Below are 27532 nucleotides of genomic sequence, written 5' to 3'. Positions count from 1 at the left end.
TCATGAGTCGCTCTCAAAAGCTCTCATGTCACAACAACCAGACAGAACCATCACTATCACATGGCAGTTTGTAACCATTTCACATTTGTGCAAATTGGTGGCTAATTCATATGATCTATACATTTTTGTCTGCTTATGCCCAAGTGGTGTTGGACCTTTATGCTTGTTTTTTCTCTCAAAATTGTTTCACATTGTATGATTTCTTCTGAAATTGTAAAATACTTTCAGATAGGGATGACAGAACTCAAATGCCAGGGTTAAAGCTATTCAACAAAATGCAGAAATGCGCAAATATTTATTTTACTGGTGTCCCATCTTCAGATCTTGTGTAGTTTTTTCTCTCTTAAAAATGCTGTCTGAAATCTGTCATTTACATAATATGAATGATTTCGCCACAGATTGAACCTAGAGATACACACAAAAGCCTGACAGTATTATTTCTCAAGTCGACCTTCTTTGATAAATTGTGCTGTGTTTGATAAAGTGAGAGCGGGTCAGAAACGCCCCTCATTTCCTCTCCCTGCCAGGCACAATGAATAATGTTGCTGCTCATTGTGTCCACACAGATTCTTTCTTCTGCCCCGTGTGGGTGGAAATCAAGGCATTTGATCTGAATTCTGAAGAGTCTTGTTAGCCTCCATAAAGAGCAGCATTGTGTATAAAATGGGTTATATAAGTGCATATGACAGCCGTGGTGCAGGGTTGTGGCTAGTAGCGCGTAAATTCATTGCGTTTGCAAAGGGCATGGTGATCATTAGCGAGGCCAATAGCCGTTTCCTGGAAATGTCTCTTTATTATCTCAGCTGAAGGTAAACCACTCTAGAAATCAATTTTATACCATTATCAAATATGTTGATTTGACTACTCAGTACTCAGTTATTTTTGGACCACATCATGAAATTTAAATCCTTTTTGGTTATTGTGTGGGCCGACTGTAAGCTTGCTATTGGTCAGGTTGTCTTGTGTCAGGTGACGACATGCGGTAGACCGTCGCCTAAGCTCTTAACCAGCTCCAAAGTGACCAGAACATTTTTGTATTTTTGTCAACCAAGTATCCAAATGCCAAGAATACAGTCTGTTGTTCTTCATGTTTGGACCTGGTACAGCATAAGCTGCTTTCTCACGGGCTGAACCTGGTAAATCATTGCTCCGCTTCAGAATTTTGTGCCAGGAAACATGTTTGGTTGAGAATTATGTTGCATTGGTTGTTAGGATTACATTAATCTTTAATGTTGTGTAATTGGCAGTTTATAAGTGATTAGTCATGTTGTGTTTGACTTATCTGAATATGTTATACCAGTCAAAAGTTGGAATAATCCTTTACTGTGGCTATTTTTTACATTTTAGGTACACTCTTAAAAATAAAGGTTTTTTAAGGTTTTTAAAGAACCTTTCAGGGATCAGATCCTAAGTTGTTTTTTTTTTCTTAGTGTGAAGAACATTTGATAACTAACTAATGTTAACTAATGAATTGTAAAATGTATTAACTAACATGAACTAACCACGAGCAATGCATTTGTTACTGTGTTTGTTAATCTTTGATAATGTTAGTTAATAAAAATAAAGCTGTTCATTGTTTGTTCATGTTAGTTCACAGTGCATTAACTAAAGTTAACAAGATTTTAATAATGTTTTAGTAAAAGTAGACAAAGCATGGCACTAACAAAGATTAATAAATGCTGTATTCGTGCAGTTCATTATTAGTTCATGCTAACAAATGCTAACTAATGAACCTTTTTGTGAAGTGTTACCGAACCTTTTTTGACTATAAAGAACCTTTTGTCCAATGGAAATGACAAAGGATTTTATTTTTAAGAGTGTAAAAGCATTGAAACACCACAAATGGAGAAATGGGAATTATGTACTGATTAAAAACATTATATATATTTGAGCTTCCAACTTCCTAGCTAGTGTAGTGTAAGACAGACTCGATTCAGAGTTGGGGAGTGTTTTGAACTCGATGAAACCATGTAAAAGTCATTGTGCTTTGGATTCTCTTCTCTTTAGTCTTCAATCCAACCATGAATTGGGCTTCGTTTTATGCCGTGATCAGTGGTGTGAACAGGCATTCGACGGGCATCGGACGCATCTGGCTGTCGGTCATCTTCATCTTCCGGATCATGGTGCTGGTCGTGGCGGCGGAGAGCGTGTGGGGAGACGAGAAGTCTGGGTTCACCTGCAACACTCAGCAGCCCGGCTGCAACAGCGTGTGCTACGACCAGTTCTTCCCCATCTCTCACATCCGCCTCTGGGCTCTGCAGCTCATCCTGGTCTCCACTCCAGCCCTGCTGGTCGCCATGCACGTCGCTCACCGCCGGCACATCGAGAAAAAGATCCTCAAGATGTCCGGCCGGGGAAGTGAAAAGGACTTCGAGAACATAAAGAGACAGAAGTTCGAGATCGCCGGTGCTCTGTGGTGGACTTACATGATAAGCATCATTTTCCGCATCATTTTCGAGGTGGTTTTCTTGTACATTTTTTACTACATCTATCCAGACGTCAAGATGTTTCGTCTTGTGAAGTGTGACTCCTACCCCTGTCCCAATACAGTGGACTGTTTCGTGTCCCGTCCCACAGAGAAGACCATTTTCACTGTCTTCATGCTGGCGGTGTCTGGAGTTTGCGTCTTGCTGAACATCGCAGAGGTTATGTATTTAATAGGTCGGGGGTGTATGAAATATTTTCAAGGAGCTGTAAGTCAACCTAAAGGACCGTGGCTCACTCAAAAACTGCCAACCTACAAGCAGAATGAAATAAATCAGCTGATATCAGAGCACTCGTTCAAGCCTAAATTCAATGTTGGGCGTAAACCTCCCACAGATAAGAGCGAACGCTGCTCTGCTTTCTAGACTTGTTCGGTTTCTTCAACTATCAGTTATTAATGGAACGTGGATGTCTAAAATCAAATTAATATATTGTCATTGATTTGCTCTTTTAGTGCGAGGCTTCTCAACTGGTCCACTTTCCTGCAGAGTTTAGCTCCAACCCTAATCAAACTCACCTGGAGAAGCTAATCAAGGTCTTCAGGATCACTAGAGAGCTCCTGGCTGGTGAGTTTGAGGCCCTGTCCACACGAACACGGGTATTTTCAATACCGCAGCTTTTTCCATGCGATTTGGCCTTTCGTCCACACGCAAACGCAGTTTCCGGTCACTGAAACCGGACTTTTTGGAAAACTCCTGCCAGGGTTAAGATTTGTACAAACTCCGGTTGCAGTGTTGTCGTGTAGACGGTGAAACCGGAGATTTTGGCTTGACGTCGGAACCGAAACCGCTAATAACCTTTTCTCCAGGCTTCTGATTAGCCAACATGGCTTTACGGTTAGGGTTATATCGCCACCTGTTGGTTTGGCATGCTCTTGACAGCGGATTTTTGCGTTTTCATGTGGACGCGAATCTTTTTTAAAACAAAGGAGGAAAACCTCCGTTTATAAAAAATGTCCGTGTACGTGTGGACTAGGCCTGATCAGGGTCAAGCTGAACCCCTGGTTTAGTGGCCCCTCTACATGTGAGAAGTGATCATGGGAAGATATATGCTGGAGAACTGTGAAAAAAGTGTGTATGTCTGCTCAGACCCTGACGTGGCGATACACACTTTTCCACATCAAAGGAGAGGCTGATCAATGCAAAGCCATGGTGGAGCGTGAAGTCCAGCTCCCTCTTTCTGGGTGTAATGAGTGAAGCTAGAAGGTCCAACCACACCCTATCCCTACCATTACTGTATCCCTCCACCCATTAGATCCACAGAGGTGGAGCTGGACGTCATGAGCACCACTTGCGTCAAAGAACTTTTTTATAAATCTGTGCATATGCACGTTTCATAAATGAAGCCCCAGATTGTACGCAAACACTGGAGAGCGTATCAGTTTGTCTTTTGCTTCCGTACTAAAGTTTGGTGACCTGCGTATTCATGTACAAAGATATTTGACCAAAAGAGGGTCTATCTCAAATTGACTCTTTGGCTGAATCCGAAATCGCCCCCTATAGCCAATTATAGTGCTGTCCGAAACAATAGTGGACGTTATTGAGTGTGCTCATTCAATCCCACAATGCACCGCAATAACGAGTGTAGGCTACAACTGATGTGCGCTCAACGGCTGTCCGAATTTGCTCACTCGTTTTGATTCACTCCTTCAAGTGAACTGTATTAGTGGACTAACGTAGGGAATAGTGAATGAGGGTTTAGGGGCCGATTTCGGATTCAGCCGTTGTCTCATAAAAAAGGCTCAGTGTGTTGCATGAAAGTGGAGTAGATGGTACGTGTTAACATTTTAATTTTATTGTATGTTATTTAAAATGTATTATTTATTGACAATAGTAGCCCTCAACTCTACAGAGGACAAGCAGCTGAGAAAAAGATGTGTGTATGGATGAAAACAGAAGCCCTAGAGCATCGGTCAGCATAATTGAGCGGAGGGATAATCACATGCACCTCCGGTCGCGTCAGTGGATTGTCAAATCTCCGCACTTGCACAGGTTAAAATCTCATACTTTAAAGGCCCACTTTAGTTTAGCTTCGTTTGGTGCGTTTGACGTAATTTCCACTGAAACAGGAAGCTAAGGCGGGACATATTGAATGGCTCCTCCCCCTTTTCAAACAGCCAATAGCGTTTAGTTTACCTCACAGACTGCAAGTCGTACTTGACAGCACCATGGAAGTGAATCCGAGCGCGTTGGATTCAATAGTAGAGGAATAAATTCTAGCCATTTCATTCTTAACCAACGTACAGTTGGAAAAACAGAATAAAACTCGAGCGTTTGAGCAACCGAACACACATCTCCAACCCGTTTCGCTCCGATTTCTGTCTTAAATGATGATGATGATTTCTGTCTTAAAACGGTCGCTTTGTCCAGGTGGTGTTTATAGCATAGGGGGCGGAGCTTTAGATTCTAGAGAGCGTTTGATTGGACAGAAGATGTGATGAGAAACTTAAGTCATAAAAATCCGTGATCCATTTTAGCGGAAGTGAGAGACTTAAAGGCACACTGTGAAACTTTTCAACCTTCATAATATATTTCCAAGACCCACTTACAATAGGTTGAATGACACGTCTGCCATAGCCTGACGGGGTCTGTATCGCTTTTACTGGCACTATGTAACTTCGGGGTTCGGGTGGTTACCAGAGCACAAAAAGAACTACAAAATTCGACTGCTTTACGGCATACGTCACTTCCCCCACCACTTCGTCAAATTTGGACGTGAGAGGCCAACCAGCGTTTGTTTTCGGCTTTCGTGCATATGTTTTTGTCATGGGGCTGTTTACACCTGGCCACTTCATGCGTTTTCTCAGATGGGATAGCTATCCAAACGTGAAAAGACCAGGTGTAAATGCCCTCCGAAACGCATTCAAGACGGATTTGAATCCGATCGCTCAAACCACTAAAGGAGGAGGTCTGTGCAGCATTCCAGACCAAACTGGACAAGTGTAAATGCATCTGGTTGTTGAAACCACATGTAAATTGTACTCCTCTCAAAAATGCTAAAAATAAAAACGTGTGAGAGCGTGTTATAGGCTATATGTTATAGACAGATATGACGACGCTACTGGAACACGCATCACCGCAGATGAGCAACTGAGCATAGGCTATTCATCAAGAGAACGTGCAAACTATCGCAAATCAAAGTGAAAGTAAGTCGCAGACGCTTAACACACAATCATCATCATTAAAAGATCATCATTAAAAGTAAAGAAATGAAGTGATCTTACCAGGGCTGTTGCCGCTCTCTCTTATTGCGGTCTTTGATTTTGAAATTTTAGCTGATTATCAATAAAATGCTGTTCATATCTGTTGCTCGTGCACTCCATTAAATCTGCATACAGCGCGGGAATTGAAGATCGGATTTAAATCCGTTTCGCAAAAACACATTTATGTGACCAGTTGTAAATGGAATTGTTTTGATAAATCAGAAATCCGATCTGAGAAAACGCATGAAGTGGCCAGTAAATAAATCTCTTATTTGTAAACTTGTTTGCATTCTATGTTGTATGTTGTTGCGCTTGCTTGTAAGTATGTTTTTTTTTATATGCTGTTCATTCATTTATTGCTGATAATTAGACCAGTCCAATAATTTCCACATATGTCTAGCTAGCTTTCGATTATCAGAGCTGTTAACAGACTTGCTAAAAAAACACTCGTTTCTCTTACGTGTTTTTTGCGTTATGTTTTATTGCCTAGCTTGCCTCACGAACTAGTTTGCCAACTGAACTCAGGTGTTGTGAGGTGTATTTATCACGTAGTCCTGAGGGATATCAGACGACGCTGTTGACGTTGATTCTTGTGATTATCATGAGAACAGTTTTTAATATCTCACATAATTATCAGGACATAAATAAGCCTAACGTAGAGGTTTTAAATAGTGTAAACAAGTACAATTTGCAAACTATTATGATAAATTGCAATAATCATGTCTTCGGAGTCTATCTGTGCCTATTCCATGCCCGATGCAGGTACCGGTGTACAGGGTGGGGGGTGGAGGGGTATTTACGACAGTGCAAGTATTCCATAGCGACTCTAGGGGTCGCTGTTTGACAAAAACACAATTCCTTCACAGTGTGCCTTTAAGTTTTGAATGCTTATATCTCCTAAATGCGAATGTTGTCATTGTTTTGGAACACACCAGCTTATTCATAACCTTAAGGCTAACATCTTCATACTAAAAGCTAAAAAACTTAAATTTTGATTTCAGGGGGCCTTTAATAGTATTTACCTAACTTAGTAAAACAGGCTATGTGGTTATGAGGAATGATCACCTCAAAATTGAAAGCCATATGCAACTTCAATGAACTTTATTTAATAGAAATTCATACATCTTTCTAGCCACCGTCACGTGCCAGTGATTATCCCTCCACGTGTGCCATACGTTGCCGATACCCCTGCCCAAGAGTGACATTATTGGTTGATACTGTATAACTGATATTTTGACTGTCTAATACGGTGACGTGTACTGTGTAGTATGAACGCCCCTTAAGAATGCTACATTGACAAAATATTCATTTCTGATTGTTTATCTTTGTATGCTTGACGTACAAATGTGCAATGATTTCTGTCTTAAAAGTTAATCAAAATGCCACTTTACATTTTTAGTAAAGTTTCTTTGTTATTTTCCTGACATGTAAATGATTTGTGAAAATGGTGGTCTGAACATGTAAAATTTTTGTTTGAGTTTTTCCATTTGTAGTTTTATTTTAGATAGACTTGAGACTGCATTTATTTGATTCTAAATGTTTCTTGGTCTCACAATGTAAAGTTACACTAGCAATCACAGTCTATCTAACACACCTTTCACGAGTCATACAATCAAATATAATTGACTGGCTGTCCTTCACTAATATGTTTGGGAATATTTTCTTTTTTGAAATCCTTGATGCAGCTTTTTGCTTGTTATATCAACTTTGTCATTAAAAGAAATGCATTATATTGTACATACAATACAACTTTGGATCATTTTAACTTCTTAATATGTCCATGAATTTCAAAAAAAGAAATTCTCATTCCAGTAAAAGGAGTTGGTTATTAAAAAATAAAAATAAAAAATATATTTAATATATATTGTCACTATCCACGATACATATTGATGCATTTTTGTATTGCGATATATTGACATAACTATAATTATGTTGTACAGAAAAAGACATTCATTACACAACCATTTGTATTTATTGAGAATATTTATAATGATTTTGATGATCAAGATGATTTTGTAGATCAAGTAGTTCATTTATAAGTTAGTCCAATTTTAGTCGCACAGATTTCTGCTCGACATTTGGAAACACAGTACAGCAAGCCAATAATGCTTAATATAAGACGATATATAAAAGACACGGGCAAAGAATGCTGACTTGATGATCTAGCTTTCCTGGCTTTCAGTAACTCGCAAGCCTCCTTTTATGGCACAAATCATATATTAAGGGAGCATTACAACATTCATTAAGAAACAAAGTTCCTTTGCAACATTAGTGAGGAAACAAGCATGTTATTGCCTTTTAATATCAGGAGAATTAGTTTCCTGGCAGAAACACTAGATGCATGTGAAATCAGCAAAACAGAAGGAATTCTTCGGGATGATTCCCAGCAGTTCAACCACCACCCTGTGCATAAGAGAAAGCATAAACATGTCAGTAAAACAGCAGCCACCAAAATAATATTTATCTTTAACCCTGTCTGTTAATCTAGAGGCACACATGTTTCCAAACATTCTAATCACAGTTTAAAAGCACAGAATTCTATGGAAGCTCGTTTCCGCCACAGGATAAAAAGTAAAAAAGGTAATTGCGACTTTTTATCTCACAATTGCGAGTTTACATCTCAGAACTGCATCATATAAAGTCGCAATTGTGTGTTATAAAGTCAGAATTGTGAGATATAAACTCTGTAAAGTCTTAAAAATAAAAACTGTCAGTCTTTTTTTTCACCTTAGAATTGGACTTTATAACTCACAATTGCAAAGATGTCAGAATTGTGAGATAACAAAGTGTCAGGATTGCATGATATGAAGTCAGAATTGCGAGATATAGACTCACAACTGCGAGAGAAAAGTTCAGATTCATTCTAATCACATTTTAAAAGCACAATTCTATGGAAGCTTGTTTCCGCCACAGGATAAAAAGTAAAAAATTGCGACTTTTTATCTCACAATTGCGAGTTTACATCTCAGAATTGCATGATATAAAGTCGCAATTGTGAGTTATAAAGTCAGAATTGAGATATAAACTGGGGAAAACTGAATTTCTTTTTTTTCCTTAGAATTGGACTTTATAACTCAATTGCAAAGATGTCAGAATTGCGAGATATTAAAAAGTCAGAATTGCATGATATGAAGTCAGAATTGCGAGATATAGACTCACAATTGCGAGAGAGAAGTTCAGACACTCAAACTCTCTACGCCGGCAGTCTAGCGCATGCGCATGTGTAGACTGTGTTTGGGCCCGTCCACACGCTCAAGCTTCTCGAAGTGTCTCCTGGCGTTCCGGATGTTGATGAGGGTAGCAGCAGAAGCTGGAAGAGAGAGAGAGAGAGAGAGGCTTTACTCGGGGTCACAATGTGCTTTTCTCAAACCTCATTTGGAGTGCAGATGGTGAAAGAACAATTTGGAAGCGTTTCGAAAAGCAAGGAAGGACAGTTTCTAATTACATGCAGGATCTGAAAGCTGCTAAATCTTTGTGTAAATGAGGAACGGTCAAATCCAACACAAGTTAAGTATGGAGTACCACAAGGTTCGATCTTATGTCCCCTATTGTTCTGAATTTTTCATTATTGTCAGTCACTTGTCAAGTGATTTTTTTAAATACTTGAAGCAGGAGAATAAAGGCTTACTCTACTTTTCAGTCAATTCTTTGTCCACTTTTATCAGCTTTCATTCTTGTCTTCTGTTTATTTAAATAAACCAATGTGTCAATGATCAGATATACCACTCTATCAATGCCATTATTTGAATAAAAGTAAATAAACTGCTGAAGATACAATGGAATAAGCTAATGTATCATCAAGCATGGCAGTGATGAGATGGAATGAAAGTCAATTGAACCCTGGCATGAATAAGGTTGAGATGTTAAGAATATAATGCACATTCTGTGGCATGGCTTCAACTTTTAAATGGAAAAGAAAAAAAAAAACATGGAAAATTAACCACTTAACCCTTCATATTCATAATAGTGTAATACAGCATGATTTTCAGTAATATCCAACACATACATGTGTTGACATCAAAAAAAAAAAAAAAATGTGTTTCACTGCCCTTCAAAGACCCAGGAATTTGTATTTTTAAAACCAAATTCCTACACCTATTATAATACCTAAATATTCCTACAAAACGCTGTATTTTCCTGAAAGTTAGTTCATGCATTCATGACTTTGATGCTAGATTATTATAATTCTCTAATGGCTTAATGTCCTAATCACCATAATCAAGCTTCAAGGTTCTTCAAAACGCAGAAACTAGGCGGATCCAGAAATCTTGCTGATGGATGCCCAATGCCAACTACACAACTGATTAGCCAGACATGGAGGGCCATTTTATGATCTTACTCTGAACACTGTCTGCCTCTCAAGTAGATTGAGGACACACTACAAATACTATTAATCAATAATTTCCCTTACAATTGAAAAATACTAATCAATTACATTTATTTAATGAACACGTGACTAGTATTACCCACTCTGAGTAATTTAGAAAATATTTGGCAAAAATACATGTCGCCAAGAAATAAGGCTTAATTGTCATGAAAATGTCACCCAAAAATGTTTTGTGATTATATAAGAGCTGGTCATTTGTGGCCATGATAGCACTGCTATCAAAGATTTATTTCCCCAACATGTTAGACCACAGTTGAGTGTAATAACTAACCAATTAAAGCATAACTCTCGCCAAAATGCAACCTAGGGTCTTTTTGTGAATCTACCCGAGGCAAACTTTCGTTTAAAAGCATAATTAGGATGGAAACGCCACTTTTAAGATTGACCGTATTTTCGTTTTCAGTCAAATTGCCTGTTTGAATTCTGTCAGTCAAAAATAGTCGATCTCCGAATGCGAATGAACTGACTCTGAATTTTAGTATTGTTTCTTATATGAGGATCCTTTTTCAAATACAAGGTCAATATTGATTTTCACTAACGACAAAACAACAAATTATCCGTGAATTTATATGGAACTGAGCTTTAGGAGCTTTCCATCTTTACTTTGTTCATGTGTAGAGCCCCTGGTGATACTTCGAGCAAAGTTTCATGTTGTGTCGAGCCTTCTTAGTGTTTTAAAAATAGCGATTTTGATGCTGTCATAGTAGTGCCCCAAGCACTCCCATTCAAAAGGCAATTTGACCGAAAACAAAAATACAGTCAATCTTAAAAGTGGCGTTTCCATCCTAATCATGCTTTTAAACGAAAGTTTGCCTCGGGTAGATTCACAAAAAGACCCTAGGTTGCATTTTGGCGAGAGTTACTCTTTTAATAGTTTAATAGCAATAAATCGAACTAATGATCTTTGCAACAGAAGTGAATCGATCAAAACTAACTTTAGCTGGACAATAACTTTATTCTAGAGCTGCTGTAAAGCCTAAACAATCTGTGTTACTTTAATTTCCTATTATCACTGTAAAGCTGCTTTGAAACAATCTATATGGTTAAAAGCGCTATATAAATGAAGGTGACTTGACTTGTAATGTGAGATTATCGGGTGGCAAAACCCATTGCTGTTCCTGCATGCTGGTGCTTACGTATAGACGGGTCTGACATGATCACCATGACGTAGGTGTTGGACGTGAACACGTCGATGAAGGCAGCAAAGTTAGAGTTTCGCACTTCCATGCTTTGGAAAGAGGCCGCCAACTTGCTGTGGGACAGAGAGAAATGTCACATGACCATGACGCCGTGTTCAGCACTTACAGCTTCATGAACAGAGTCTGACTGACCTGCAGCTCAGCTTGAACTGCTTGATGATGTTACTGATCTTCTCAAAGCGATGAGCATCACGCTGTTCCTTACACTGATAGTGAGAGATCACCTGACAAGACACAAGTATACATGTCAAATAATTCGTTTGTAAAGCACCTTTACACAATATGTTCACTGCAGTTTTCCCTTTTTTGTGTGTTTTGTTTGCAGAGTTTGACTGAATCTGTATACCTGTCAAACAGCAATTGTTATTTAAGATAGAAGTGACAGAAAAATGACCACAGAAATAACCTGCTCCTGCCTATTAAACCTGCTCAGTATCCAAAGAACTACAGTTTCAGGCATTCGGTGTTGGGCGTTTAGGATGTCTGGCACCAGTTTACCATGATGGCGGAGAGCGGGAGAATGATCCCTGACTCTCTCACTTTTTGCATTGCATATTTTCAGATAATCTGGTGTTAAAGGATTAGTTTAGTTCAGAATTAAAATGTCCTGATCATTTACTCACCCCCACGTCATCCAAGATGTTCATGTCTTTCTTTCTTCAGTCGAAAAGAAATTAAGGTTTTTGAGGAAAACATTCCAGGATTTTTCTCCTTATAGTGACTTCAATGGGGTTCAATGGGTTGAAGGTCCAAATGTCAGTTTCAGTGCAGCTTCAAAGGCTCTACACGATCCCAGCCGAGGATTAAGGGTCTTATCTAGACAAACCATTTTGGCTAGATAAGTTTTAGATAAGCTCACTTTAAAAAAAACAACAACATTTTTACTTTTTAACCACAAATGCTCGTCTTGCACTAGCTGCGAATGCGCCACACATTACGTGATCACGTTGAAAGGTCACGCGTGTTCCGGTTCAACAATGTAGGATAGGGGGAAAAACTTCATCTCATTTTCTCCTCCAACTTCAACATCGTCCGACATCGTTGTTTTACCTTTTATTTTTATTTATTTTTGTAAATAACATTTGACTTAGTCTTTGCACATTAGCTTTGTAAACATTAGTTCGGTACTTCCGCCTATGTCACACGTGACCTTTCAACATGATTATGTGGGGCATCGCAGAGCTAGTGCAAGATGAGCATTTGTGGTTAAAAAGTACATTTATTTTTTTATTTTTTTAGAAAATGAGCGATGGTTTGTCTAGATAAGACCCTTATTCCTCGGCTGGGATCGTGTAGACCCTTTGAAGCTGCACTGAAACTGACATTTGGATCTTCAAACTGTTGAACCCCAATGAAGTCACTATAAGGAGGAAAAACCTGGAATGTTTTCCTCAAAAACCTTAATTTCTTTTTGACTGAAGAAAGAAAGACATCTTGGATGATGTGGGGGTGAGTAAATGATCAGGACATTTTAATTCTGAAGTGAACTACTCTTTTAAATGATGTTGTGTCACTCTGGATAAAAAGTTTGTGTTTGACACAGAAGGTTTTGTGTTTTGCACATTCACTTATCGCAATTCATTGAAAATCTGTCCTAAAACCATCCTTTTGTTGGCAGGCAACAAGCCCTCATTGGCAACATGGGGAAAGGTGGAACAAGGCGCGTGTCAGCGACTCTGGATACCAATAGACCACTGGGCCCTATTGTCCATTCAAGTTCCCCTAAAATTTGAATGGACCCTTCACTTCAGCAGGGATCCGTAACTATTTTGAAGCTGTTATGTCCAGTTTTTCAAAGTGTTCACCTTACGTGTGCTCAAGTGTGGGTGGTTAAATTTTGCAGCGTAAATTTGAATATATGCACATATATATGAATCTAAGCACTGTGTTTCAGTTTGGTACAAACCAGGAAAGTAGCTCTTTCAAAAAGTAAGACTTCATCCGCCTCAATGATCTGAGCGAAGTTGCGCAGGTTACACTCAAGCTGCTGCACATTAGGAATGAGCTGATACACGATACTGGACCAAGCCTGCAGACACAAACACAGATCAGATCATATTCAACTTTCTTACTGTCGGATTGGTGTATTCATACTCAATGTCTTTTATCCATTTCTTTTATTCCTTTTTATGAGTCTTACTAATCTTTTCTTTATGAATTCCATACATTGGTAGCCATGTACCATTTAATCATTAATCGCTATATTCCTTATGTTGCATGATTATTCATTTACATGTTATTAATTTCTACTATATACTCTGATATGTTTGATTATTTTCAAATTTAAGATCTTTTGTGGTTTCCTTCGGAATTAATTACTTGATGTACCAAATCATATCAAAATATGTCTGTTTGCAAGATCTGCAATTTGCTCTTAAAGGGAAAGTTCGCCCAAAAATGAAAATTTCGTAATCACTTATTCGCCCTCAAGTTGCTCCAAACCTGTATGAGTTTCTTCCTTCTGCTGAACACAAAAGAAGATATTTTAAAGAATGTTGATAACCAGACAGTTAACAGTAGCCATAGACTTCCATACTAGGGAAAACATTACTATGAAGTCAATGGGGTCCATCAACTGTTTGGTTACCAATATTCTTCAAAACATCTTACAGGTTTGGAACAACTTGAGGGTGAGTAAAGGAATTTAATTTTTTTGGGGTGAACTGTCCCTTTTAAGGTGTTAAAACCACAATGGCTTATCAAGTTATTCTGTGTGCCTTACAAGGACCATGGTGACCTAATAAGACCTGCTTGGGTCCAAATAGCAATAGGTACTTTCCCTAGTCCCTTCCGGCTACATAGGCACAACATATAAACGTGTAGTTTCAGAAGACACTGGACTTCCTCTGCCGATGATGCTTCTCTTTTTCCTCTCCTTGCATTCTGCAAATATCTTTTGGGTCTTTCTTTCTCTATACTCTGATCTTCACAAACCTCATCTGTTAGATACAATACTTTGGATATTACTTACTTTGAATATATTACAATTAAAGTGGTGTAATTGTGGAATTACAATACTTTGGATGTATATATATATATATATATATATATATATATATATATATATATATATATATATATATTATTTATTTTTTTAATACAATTTGTTATTCCTTATTCAAATGCACACGGTCTTACTTTATACAGCGTCTCGTCCCAAATGGACGTTCTGAAGCAAGTGCAGGCCAGTGGGCGAGACAGTCTTTTCAGGTCCTCCTCACGCTCTTTAAATATCTAAATAACCACAAAGAAATTTACAGATATTAATTAACACTGTTTATGTCGATTTCATTGTATTTTACCAGTCTGAAGACAGTCTACATCAGGGATAGGCAACTCCGGTCCTGGAGGGCCACTGTCCTGCAGACTTTAGCTCCAACCCTAATTAAACACACCTGAACAAGGCAATCAGTGTTTTCGGGATTACTAAATAGATACAGGCAGGTGAGTTTTTATGAGGGCTGAAGCTAAACTCTGCAGGATAGTGGCCCTCCAGGACCGGAGTTGCCTATCCCTGGTCTACATGGACTTGCTTCAGACTCCTTACAGTAATGAGAATGAGATTGTCTTTGCATTTCAGTAATGAGAATTTGCGGGAACATGCTTTTGTACAAAAGAAATCGAGACAATTTATATAAAATGGGGCCATTTTTGGGATTCAATGTGACCCAGACTTGTTCTTGCAAGCAGGTTTCTTGAGATTAACAGTCAAGGGATTACAACAACAAAAAAACGTCCTCAAAAGAGGAAGTTTCCGCTCGTATCGTACCAGGTCTCTCTGATCCTCCTGGACCAGGTCCATCTTGTGCACCAGGCAGAAGATCTTTGCGTCAGGCGAGTTCTGCAGGATGGCTTCCAGACACGACTGGTAGTAATGCATATCTTTCTCCAGCTCTCGGCTCTCCACATCAAACACATAGATCAACACCTCTACATTGCGAAAGATGTTGTCTCTTTGACTCGTGAAGTAGTTTTCCATGAAAGTGTCCTGCCTGTGCAATTCACATGTAAAGATGAAGCGAGAATGAAATCATCTTCACAAAAGCCATCCAACAAAACTCGTTCGTACAGGGGTGCTCGTGACACTTACCCACCGCAGTCCCACAGGTTCAGCACCAGATTGCCCAGAAATCGCACATGAGAGTGCTCCACATCAACTGAAATGAGGAAAATACACCTAATTTTAATCTTTCACTGATCAATATTGATTTGTTTACACATATATTGTGCCTGGATCGTAGTTCATACGTGTCATAATATATGTTGACATTAACATCTCCCGTTCCGCATCAGGTCTCATTTTTATAAATGTAAAACAGGGGAAATTGTTTAATATTTTATGGTACTCTACAGTACAAATTAAAAGTACCACCACAAATGATTATTTAAGCCACTGAGAACAATAACCACTGCAGAAAACTGCCCTAAAAATAGTAATCATCAAAAGACCAGTAAATGTTTTAATGTGTTTTGGGAAATTATCTCCAACCTCTTTTGCATTTCCTAACCTGAAGCTCTGATCACAAAACACATAAGATCCAACAGAGTCTGGTGTCACTGAAGTAAAACCTGATGCGTCTCGAGGTGTCGTGCAGGTTTGGAACAAAATGAGTTTGAATCAAACATGGCAGATTTGCATTTTCTAGGGAACTATATCTGGTAAATGTCATACTTGTGGCTCCAAGGCGGCGAGTGTCTCTGGCGATGTAATTTGCAAATATAATTGACCTCATACTGGTCTTTCCTGATCCACTTTTACCCATCAACAGCACCTGCAAAAAAGAAACAAGAGGGTAATTTCATGAGGCTGGAATCTATAAATTAGGGCAGTGCTTCTCAAACATGTGGTTCTTTTTACATTAAATAAAGCACACAATCTGCACTGAAGATAATCCTTGTAGTACTTTGTCTGTTATTCCAGCCGAAACACCACAGAAACAGAAAGTGTTTGTAAAATATAATCTTAGCAGCTGGTTAGTACAAAAAATTCTGATTAACTCTTTTCCCACCATTGACGGGATTTTTTTGTTTTCACTGTTATACGGTAGGGGGCGCTATTACACATCTTCTGAAAGAGTACAGATTCTCCTGATCTAAACAAAGATGTAAAAACAAGCGATAGCATTTGCAAGCTGATGCATATGTAAAATAACGCGATCGTCAACATTAAACAGCATGTAAATCAAAACTGCCGAATGTTCCTGAATGAAATGTTGACCCAGGACTGTGAAGCTTTGAGGGTGTGGATGGACTCGATCTACATGTTTTGATCCTCGTTCTGAGTCCGATCCAGGCGTCGTCTTTGACAAAAAAGTGATTTTCTCAAGTTTTTGCTCAAAATGTTGCATTTATATGAAACTCACCCACATTTAAAGGACAAATCAAGTGAAAAATGAACCTGGGCTTAATTAACACATGGTTACCGAGTCGATCGTTCCCTGCGATGCGTTTTCATGAAAATCGAATGTATAGAGTTTTATCTTTAAAAACATTTTAGCTCATAACACTAGTATATGGGGCACAGAGTAAGTAAAAATAAATCGCTAGTTAATACCACTAACAAGGCTCAAAATAGCCTCACACTAACACGGTAACATAATGAGGGTCCTTACATACAAACCGAAGCATTGAGAACTTTGTAAGTGTACAGACAGTTTAATAAGAAGATACTTTATAAAGACAGTACATTACGCGTTGACATGCAGGATCCATCTTGGAAAACAGTCTCGACTAATCGAGCCACGAACGCCGTCGATAGGATAGCTGGTCGATAGGAATTACGTTTGTGAAATCTAACGTAGCACGGCGTTCGTGGCTCGATTAGTCGAGACTGTTTTCCAAGATGGATCCTGCATGTCAACGCGTAATGTACTGTCTTTATAAAGTATCTTCTTATTAAACTGTCTGTACACTTACAAAGTTCTCAATGCTTCGGTTTGCATGTAGGGACCCTCATTATGTTACCGTGTTAGTGTGAGGCTATTTTGAGCCTTGTTAGTGGTATTAACTAGCGATTTATTTTTACTTACTCTATGCCCCATATACTAGTGTTATGAGCTAAAATGTTTTAAAAGATAAAACTCTTTACATTCGATTTTCATGAAAACGCATCGCAGGGAACGATCGACTCGGTAACCATGTGTTAATTAACCCCAGGTTCATTTTTCACTGGATTTGTCCTTTAAGTGTTAATAAAAAAGAAGCATGAAGCAAGAAGAAAACGTTTTCATGTTTGTTTAAAAGCAGAGGGTCTGTTCCTTCATTTGACATATTGCATGTTCAGATATTCATACAGCAAAAGATTCTGGGGGCCATGAAACTGTTGTGAAAATGATCAACTGTGGCTGGCAACTTTTTTTTTTTTTTTAAACACAGGCAGGGAAAGAGTTAACATGGAAAAGATTAATTTTCTCGCATGTTGCGTCGCGTCCGGTTAGGACATGGTGTAGGCTTCAGTCCGTTTCAGAATTTGCATTGATTTCGTATTGTTTAGTCTGTGCATGTCTGTGGACTCTTGTAGTATGGTGGATTTTTGTCCACATTTTGTTTAGATATAATATGATTACTTGAGAATGTCGTTGTTGTACGGCATAAGGAATCATGACATACCCTGTGATTATGTGAATCACCGCCACTGGATAAGAGGTTGTTTTTTTAATGGACGTCCAAAAAAATCGAGTGATTATGAAAAATATTTGTAAAGTGTATACGCAGCAAGAAAAAACAGCACTGCTGCTATGAAAGCTGAAAGGACCGCTGAAAGAAAATATGAATATAGCCATGCAAGTGCATTTACGATTCAATGAGCTTAGAAAACATGTTATCTTCGAAACTTCTAAGTTATATTATACATTATATTGATATTCATTTAAAATAAAAGCTTAATAGATACAGTGACAGTCCGACAACGGATGCACACATTGTTCATGGCTGTATAGTGTGTGTGTGTGTATGTGTGTGAACATGGTAAATGTTTTATATCTTAAAGTGAAGTGAAACACATCAACAGTCAGTGTTATATAACAGTGTGGTTAAACTCACCTTCTTCTTCATGGCTGTGCTGGACATTTCCCTGCTGAACTTCACCACTGTAAACCACTGTAACTGCAGATTGTCAAAACCTGCAACAAGACCAGGACACACAGATCATCACTCTTCTGTCTGGCTCATTCAGCAATGGCCTGATGTCAATAACTGATGAAATCAGAAGAAATTAAAAAGTACAGCTACTCAATCGATATCTCTGCAAAAGAGCACATGAAATCTGATCTCTCTGATTTTCTGCAGATTCTGGTGTTTTTTTGTTCACATGACCTTTTAAACGTGGCCTAGATGAAGCCCCATTTACACCAGGCAATAGATTTGGCCTCACACACATCATAAGGTCAACTTCTAATGAGATCAGTGAGATTTGCCACTTGCAAACGGAAGACCTGTAGCCGTTAAGTCTGTGTTTACGTGAAGCACTTTTCACTCTGTATGTTCAAGAATAAAGTTCAATATAAGCCTGTCCTTTTTAAATATCATCCAATGACCGGTCGTGAAACTGCAGTGTCGTCATCAGATCTCGTGCAGCTGCTCTGGAGTTGATCTAGATGATGATGAGTTAATCTTACGTCATCGGCACCACCTCAAGTTAGGGGTGGGAACCACAGGAAACCTCACGATACGATACACGGCTCACGATGCCGATAACATCACCATACAGCAATTCTGTGATAATCAATATATTGCTATACAATCCTTTAATGATACATCACGATATCTTTCTCATTCATGTGTTGAGCGCCACCTCGAGGAGCCATGAAGTAGAGACGCTGGGAGCAGTGAAATCTATTTACAGCACCTTATTTTATTAATTTAAGTATTGATATTTGGCGCCAGCGTATCGATTCTCATATCGCACGGAGAAGGACGGCAATATATTGCGGTATTCCCAATATATATTTATGTAACATGTATGTGTGCATTAAAAGTACCATTTCGGCAACGAGAACGTTTCTGAGCCAAATGAGGATAAAGATGTGTTCTGGCGACTGGCGTGTTTATTGAACCAATCAGATAAGAGTAAATCGAGAGTCAGCGAGAAGCTCATCTGATTGGCTACATGATGAAGGTGGATCCGCCCTCCTCTACGCACTTGCAAAACTCAACGATACCCCTTTTCCACCAAAAAAGAACTGGTTCGGAACTGGTGCTGGTTCAAAGTTGGTTCAACTTGCGAACCTTCTCAGAACCTGTTTGTTTTTCCACTGACTAGAGAGCCCAGCGAACGACGTCGTTACGTCACTGTGTACGTTGCCATACATGTTAGCTTTCCCAGAAACGCTTGCGCCAACTTCAAGCATAACAATTACAATGGCGGACTACATCGTCTTTCTGCAAATGCTTCTCCTGGCTTTGCGATCCTATATTGGGGTCAGAAGAAGACGTTTAGAATCCATCTTTCTTCAATCATTCTTTCTACTAGCTAGCGCTGTGTTTTTAGCAATGGCGGTCACAACCTTTCCCGTCGAGTTGTTGGTCACAATAACCCCGCCGTGAGCATGACGTGGTAAAAGAACGGTTCTAGTCCAGCAAAGAGTTGGTGCCGCTTTGGAACCAATTTTCCTGGCCAAAAACCGGTTCTTTGGCTGTCGAAACACAAAGAACTGGTTCGTGAGTAGGCTCCGAACCGGCACCAGCACTGCCTTGGTGGAAAAGGGGTATGAGTGAGAGAATCGTGCCAAAACTGGAAGTGCAGGTAAAAGAAAGACGCAACTGTACAAATCGGGTTATTTTGGGAACTTTTCTGCCCCATGCACACAACAAGTCATTTAGGCATTTGCAACAGTTTATTTTTTTTACACAAAGTTTGATTTTACACAAATAATCTGTTTTGCAGTTCCTGACTGTGTTGTTTTCGGTTGCAAATTGCAGTTCACAGGCTTGCAGGTGCTTTTGGCTGTAGTTGTGTGCAAAAACTGTGCCAAAAGTCTAAGCGCGGAAAAATGGAAGTCAGAGGAATACAGATACTATTTATTTTGCATTAGCCTGAAGCTGCAGTTTCACAATACATGAATTACACTTACGAATAACAGTAAAATGCTGCAAATATTTTTTTCTTCCACTTGAAAGGCGATTTACACCTTTACAAATCTTCTCTTGCACATTAATTTACGCTTGCAAACTTATGTACACTTTCACAAATCTTGCAATCGCATGTGATTCTTTATGGCATCATATTACCTTCATAGAGATTGTTCCAGATCTAATGATTGCCGTTTAGAGGGTTACTTCTGAACCCTCTTTTACTAGATATGAGCACCAGTCTGTTATGGTTCTTGAGAGAGACTGATTCTTCAAGGTGAAAATTGGATGTGGCTCCAACATTTAATGAGAGCTGAGTGATCTAGTGAACATAGAGAAGTGACGATTTATCAGCAATGACAAGTAAGATCTTTTCTGGACAATATGGAAGCCTGTATTTTACCACTTTTTTTCTCTTTACCTCATAATGTAACCACTGTGATCTCCTGATTTGTTGCCCTTTTAGTATTTAACATATCAGGGAATTTGACCTTTCACATTATACAGTTTTTACTTATTTCTAAGGCTGGGATTAAACAAAAATATTTCTCATTTCAAATTCAAATATTTTCTCATTTCATTCATTCTTAGATCTCAAGAATCAATCTTCTCAGTTGATGAAGAAACAAAACTTTGTATCACCACTCCCATCCAATCGCAATGCGCTTTGTGCTTGCATCTGATAAGAAACAGTCTCAGTTTTCAAATTATGTCAATTTTATTACAAAATTTAAACAAATCCAGTTTTGCTCTTTAATGAGTCGTGACAGATAGCACCTGTTGAAGTGGCATGTGAACCAATCATCTCTTCCTCAAATAAACATGAACGAACATCAGAATACAGTTAACTCGCCGAAATCCGTATCATGTCCCATGTAATCGCACAATCAGTGTTTCAGCTTGTAAACAATGTCGTGTAATGTTACATTTACCTCAGAAAAGCTGTTCAATATCCAAAAACGTCATTTTGTTTCATTTGTCAGCAACAAAAATGAACACTAGAGGATAATTTTGTTAAATAAGCACTATATTGACTATTCGTTGATTTTTTTTACTTATCCTGTTCAATAATTTAATAATTTTTATTATTTCATGTTTTTATGAAAGCCACCATTTAAATGTTTAAAAAAAAACGAGTAGAAACACCCGTCATTAAAAAAATATTATTACAATGTTATAATTATAAAAACTTCCTTATGTATAATTTAAATGCAAGTAGCCTACAAATCAGTTCATTTTAAAAACCTTTAATATTATAATGTATCAACTGGGGTTCTCTGTATAGTTTACAGCATTTGTTAAGATATTTTTTCCTTGAAGAAATGTGCCGTGTTCTGTACCTGATAGGCTCAGTAATGAATGGAACTGAATAAAATGTTAATAGAAATGTGAAATGTGTGTTAATACCCAACCCTACTTATTTCTAAAGGCTTTATTTGTACACCGTGCTTTGATTTTCCTTTTTCTGACTGTATGTTCGTTGTAACATCTTATCAGAAAATTAAATAAAGTTTACAAAAACAAGAGGACAGAATTTCTAACCAGCATGCACTGCTTCCAATCAGATGCCGACGGCACCACATGCACATCAGGCGAGTCATGTATCCCAGGAACAGCACGTAATGACACTTTAATTCAACATTACAAAGTCAAAAAAGCATGTAATAAGAAAATAAAAAATTGTCCATTTTGATTTTATGTAATAAATTAAAACATGTACAATGCAAAGTTCATATGCATGTCTGACACTTAAATAACATTAGAATTTAATCATTTATTAAAACTGATTGGTGTTATGCCGAGTTCACACTGCACGATTTTAGCCCCGATTTTCGCTCGCCGGCAGGTTTTGCGAGATCACCGACAAATGCCCGAAATCACAGGCAAATCGGTGCTCGTTCACACGAGTGACAAAACGTGGTGTGAATGATCAAAGACGCGATCTGAGAGAATCGCAGACGAGACGCCGACGCCCGTGAGATATTTGGCATGAAAAATATCTGGACCTGTCGGCGATTCACAATCCTGCTGTGTGAATGTGTTCTGACTGAAAACTACATCAGCGATGACCGACAGCCAATGAGAGAGCAAGATACAGGACAGCGGCACGTTCGGGGAGGAGTTATAGACCACAATATCAGTATTTTAATAGATATATTTACAATTATATCAAACCGATATCAAACGCACAAACATTTGCTTGACCAGCAGCAACAGCAGCACTAGAGGTGGGGGAAAAATCTATTCTGTTCAGTATCGCGATATTTTGCGCACACAATTATATGGATACAGTAGCGCAAAGTATTGCAATGATTAATTATAAAATTATCTGTTTTACATTTGGGTTCTCTCCATTGGTTTTCTCTGAGTTTACTCTGATAATTTACATTTGCGTATTACATCCACAAGGTGGCGCTTGTTGCGGTGCTTTGTTGTCTTGTCTTGAATAATCACGTCCTGTCCTGTAATAAGGTCCTGTGTCCTGAATGTTCAAGTTTTTGCACTTCAGTAAATGTGTAGAAGATAATGTTCACAGAATTAAATGTGACATTTGAAGTGAGTCTTATTTTCCTCATTTTTTGTAATGCCTTTGAATAATTTGGGGGACATGAATCACAATATATCGCAGAATCGAATCGCAATAATATTGAATCGTGGCCCAAATATCGCAATACTATCGAATCGTCACATTTTTGCCAATTCCCACCCCTAGTCCTGAACTGACCCGCATGTGCAAAAGAACGATAAAAAGACGTCACGCAGAAGTAAACACTGAGGACATTAAAGTAAGTGATTACGTGATTATTTATTGTGCGATCTGCTTTTTTAAACATTTCTGAAACAAGCCTTCATGAGTTGCTTGTATATAGAGTTGTGCAGGTATGACTTCACTTTGTAGGCCAAAACGCGGAAACGAGTTGCATTTCAGCACTTCCAGGTCCATCGTCCCGAAGTCAGTGGGTGTTTTAAATGGGGTTTTGGTTAAAAAGCTGAAATAAGGTCTGTGGTGAACACAAGCTCAAGACACTTTCACGTTTTATTCAACGATATAAAATACACCAGTATTACCCCACTCAAGATGTTTTGAAGCTGTTGCGTGTCTTGAAAAAGGTGGTTGCTAGCAAGAGTCTAAATGGGACTACAGAGGAGATTAACCATCATCACACTGAACAGGTAAACTCAGGCCACTTAACAGCAGCGTTTTGCTCATAATTGTGCTCTTACAAACTATGCTCTAACTCAAACGTTCTGGGAAAAGTTTTTAGATAAAGACTGAAGGAGTTGTCGGAAGTTTAGAGATGGTGATGTTGGATTCGTGGGAGCGTGGTGTAGTTCGTTTATAGCCAACCTTTAGCTTTTTACTTCTGGCGACTGAATTTAGCCTTCAAAATTCACGAACATTGTGTTCATCTGTGACAATTAAGGATGATCAAAATGGCATTTTTGGTTTTTAAAATTCAGATTCAGTCAAATTATTTAATTTAATTAAAAAGTCTAATAATAATACAATAAAAAAAAAAGAGTAAAAAAAAAAAAGTGTCATTTTTGGTTTTCGGCCAAGTGCATCCAGAAGACAGTGTCAAATCTACGGTACACAATTCAAAAGTTGTAACCTGCAATGGTTACCTTATGGAGTAGCCTAATATCTCTAGGCTACATGATCTAAACTTAAAATGGCATCACTGTATCCTCATGTGTAGGTTGATTCAGTGATGTTTAATATAGCACTGAAAATTATATTTGAACTATTAATTTCACCAGACACAGTTAGAAACTTAATGGCACGTACGTTTGGAAACTTAAGTAGGCCTACTACATAAAATAAATTCATTTATTTGTGTTAGATACAAAATAAAATTTGTATATTTACAAAAAATAAACAAATAAAAAATAAAAACCAAGAGATCGGCAAACAAATTATGTTCGAGATTTTCCAAGAACTTACTTTGAGACCTTTTGCATTGACTGTTCAACGCAGAGGCGATTTCTAGTGTGTGTAACGTTAAGTTACATGGTCAGTTTCCCTCAGGTTCACACACAGCTGTCAATCAGACTGACAACAAGTACTACATCATCTTCATCATCATCATCATCATCATCATGATAACATGTTTCAGACAGTATCGTTTGACAACCACAGAGTGCCAGAATTCATTAGCCTTAAATGTGTAACGTTAACCTAACCAGCTTCATTAGTGAAATACATGCTATGGCTTATGCTACACGCTACTTGCTTTGAACACTTTGTCCAATACAAAGACTATCGTGCATTTGTGTGAGTCTTGAGTGTCCAAATGAACTCTGAGGGCAGAGACGCGCTGCGGTTTTGCAAGATTTGTTGTTTGTTTGTCACTTCCCGCTAATGACTTACTCAGATCTCAAATACCATATGAAGAAATGAAGACTGTCCTTTATTTCCCTCGGCTGAAGTCGTTAACTCTACACTACACGACAGAAGACCCGAGATAGAAGAGACGCTTGCTGTTAATGTGGGTAATGTTGACAAATAAACACATAACGTTACCTGATTAAACTCCCCATCGATGTTTGTCTCCTGCTGGTTTGCGAACGGTGACGATGAGCACGTGACTAACAGCTGCTGTCTCGCGATGACTTGACACACTCCGCTCGGATGACGTCGGCGCACAAGTGGCATTCATGTGACTAGTCACACTGTTTACCTTGTGAATAATGAGAATGTGCGTGTCTTTCACATTGTAGTATTATCGAAGCTTGACATTGTTGTCATCCTTTATCGTTTTCAGTATCTTTCTGTGGTTTTTTATTACCTTTTAGATTGGGTGTTGTAAATGGGCTTTGAGACGAAAGGCACTTTATGTTAGTATTATAATACCAGTCCCCCCACCCAGAATATCTCACCCGTGTATAATATAGCCTATAATAATATAATATGTACATTACAGGTCAAAAGTTTGGAAACATTACGTTTTTTTTTATATTGGGAAAGAAGACTAATGCGTATCAAGGCTGCGTTTATTTGATCAAAAATACAGAAAAAAAATATTATTACAACTTAAAATAATAGTTTTCTATTTGAATATACTTTTTAAAAAATTCATGTGATACAAAGCTGAATTTTCAGGATCATTACTCCAGTCTTCAGTGTCACATGTGACATCCAGTCTATCACATGATCCTTTAGAAATCATTCTAATATTCTGATTTATTATGAGTGTTGGAAACAGTTCTGCTGCCTAATATATTTGATGAATAAAAGGTTAAAAAGAACTGCATTTATTCAAAATAAAAAAATATTTTCTAATAATATAAATCTTCTTTACTATCACTTTTTATCAATTTAACACATCCTTGCTGAATAAAAGTATTGATTTATTTCAAAAAAAGAAAGAAAAAAATTACTGACCAGTAGTGTATATTGTTGTTACAAAAGATTTCTATTTTTAAAAAATGTGCTTCTTTTTTTATTTTATTTTTTACTTTGTATCTTACTATCCTAAAAAAGTATCACAGGTTATGAAAAAATATTAAGCAGCAGAACTGTTTCCAACTTTGATAATGAATCATCATATTAGAATGATTTCTAAGAGTTATGTTTATAGTTATGATCATGTGATAGACTGGAGTAATGATCCTGAAAATTCAGCTTTGCATCACAGAAATAAATGATCATTTAAAGTATAATAAATTGAAAACCAATTATTTTAAATTGTAATAATATATCACAATATTACATTTTTTTTTTCTGTATTTTTGATCAAATAAATGCAGGCTTGATGAGCAGAAGAAACTTCTTTCAAAAACATTAAAAATAGTAATGTTTCCAAACTTTTGACCTGTACTGTATATGGTCTGTGACTCATAGGGGTCAGTGATTCTGCAGGGTCTCCAGTAAGTATTAGTTGCTTTGGTGCATTTCTCAGATCACACCTGAAATCACATCATCTTGCACTTGTGCACATCATAAAAGCAATTTCTCATTTTATACAAATTGCAAATGCTTTGGTACATTCATGCAATTCATAATGTACAACTGTCTGCTGTTTCCTACATTATCAACTCTTTATGTCATGTTGATAAAAAAATAGGCCTATTATAGTTCCTTGCATAAGTCATTAAATGCAAAATGGCTGACTAGTTGTCATAAACTGTTAAGCATGTTTTCAATACATTTCTACACTTTATTTTGTAAATGTGTCCTGAATTGATGAATTGCGGAGGTGTATTTAGAATTTCACTAATGAAGGAAAAAATGAATTGATATAATAAATAATGATGAAATGTACCAAAGCAACTGTGATAAAAAATTAAGGATTCAGGAATTTTATACAAAATTTAACAGTGAGTCCTGCTGCTTGTGAATTTGACAAGATCAGATTCACCATGGATGTCCTTTTTACATTTTTTTTATATTTAATTTAATTTGTATTTTTTATCAGTGAGCAGAAGCACTTTGACAGGAGGATAGAAAAACAGTTAAAGCAGAGTGGCAAGCCATCATAATTCATAAATGGTGTTGATAAATAATGTTTTTGTGAACAAAAATATTGTCTCTTTCTTATAAATGGCCCTTGGAATTTTAGAAAAGGGATAAATTGTGTTTGTCTTCATAAAATGCTATGTAGGACACTGTTTTGTAGCTGTATGATGACTAAGTGAATAGTACAGCAGATATTTAATCGAGAATCCATATGATTACACGGTGCTGTATGTCTAATGGGCTAAATATGTTTAATATCTAATTGTAACTTTATATAAATTCACAACAACATATTTCACTCAGTCTCCTGTATAAAAACATACAGTGAATATTCTATGATTATTAATTATTATTATTATTATTATTATTACTACTACTATTTATTCAATATTAATGTATTCAATATTCAATGAACTATTCTACAGTAGGTCATATATCATTACTTGTCATCTGATCCAACTATGTGTGTTATTTTTTAATTCATGAAAACAAATAGTCTTCTGTATAGGCTGAGTGAAGCCCAACCTAATATCTAGAGATATTTTAATCCATAGTGCAGTGCAGATTTATACTAAAACGTTTAATATTTAAATTAACAAAAACCACAAATTCGGGCAAAATCTATGAACGGGACGGTTATAATGTGTAATTTTGAGCGTCGATTTAATGGTGTTATTTCGCAGTATATCCCCCTACTGGACGCATCAGGAACAGCAGGGGCGTAAAACTGC

The 27532-nt window shown here is 37.6% G+C and overlaps 2 protein-coding genes across 3 annotated transcripts; one reads left to right on the top strand and one right to left on the bottom strand.

The window, feature by feature from the left end:
* Positions 1-718: 718 nt before the first annotated feature.
* On the top strand, positions 719-2849 carry gjb1b (gap junction protein beta 1b; the record flags this gene model as incomplete). 2 transcript variants are annotated; one of them, XM_084133712.1, is made up of 2 exons in its annotated part: positions 719-809; positions 2008-2849. In XM_084133712.1, the coding sequence occupies exon 2, from the start codon at positions 2022-2024 to the stop codon at positions 2847-2849; it is 828 nt and encodes a 275-aa protein (XP_083989838.1). In that variant the 5' UTR covers positions 719-809; positions 2008-2021. The 2 variants fall into 2 exon arrangements, with proteins under 2 accessions (XP_083989838.1, XP_083989839.1); XM_084133713.1 differs by lacking the exon at positions 719-809 and adding an exon at positions 1049-1136.
* Positions 2850-7639: 4790 nt separating this feature from the next.
* Positions 7640-24958, bottom strand: rraga (Ras-related GTP binding A). Its single transcript, XM_084134004.1, has 11 exons — positions 24867-24958; positions 18314-18393; positions 15945-16044; positions 15363-15429; positions 15042-15264; positions 14411-14506; positions 13179-13301; positions 11405-11496; positions 11210-11325; positions 8846-8996; positions 7640-8089 (listed from the first exon to the last, which is right to left on the bottom strand). The coding sequence occupies exons 2-10, from the start codon at positions 18338-18340 to the stop codon at positions 8893-8895; spliced, it is 948 nt and encodes a 315-aa protein (XP_083990130.1). The 5' UTR covers positions 18341-18393; positions 24867-24958; the 3' UTR covers positions 7640-8089; positions 8846-8892.
* Between the last annotated feature and the right edge of the window lie 2574 nt (positions 24959-27532).

The sequence above is a fragment of the Abramis brama genome (genome assembly GCF_963993115.1).
Source record: "Abramis brama genome assembly, chromosome: 13".
In the NCBI taxonomy this organism is placed as follows: domain Eukaryota; kingdom Metazoa; phylum Chordata; class Actinopteri; order Cypriniformes; family Leuciscidae; genus Abramis; species Abramis brama.
This window is presented reverse-complemented; position numbering and strand designations above follow the sequence as displayed.

What these genes read in the sequence shown, in the direction of transcription:
- rraga (XM_084134004.1), bottom strand. Translation starts at nt 18,340, where the DNA reads ATGTCCAGCACAGCCATGAAGAAGAAG. An exon ending in TCGCCGCCTTGGAGCCACAA is followed by an intron (nt 15,430 to 15,944) that starts GTATGACATTTA and finishes TCCTCATTTCAG; the next exon opens with TTGATGTGGAGCACTCTCAT. An exon ending in AACCTGTGGGACTGCGGTGG is followed by an intron (nt 15,265 to 15,362) that starts GTAAGTGTCACG and finishes TGAATTGCACAG; the next exon opens with GCAGGACACTTTCATGGAAA.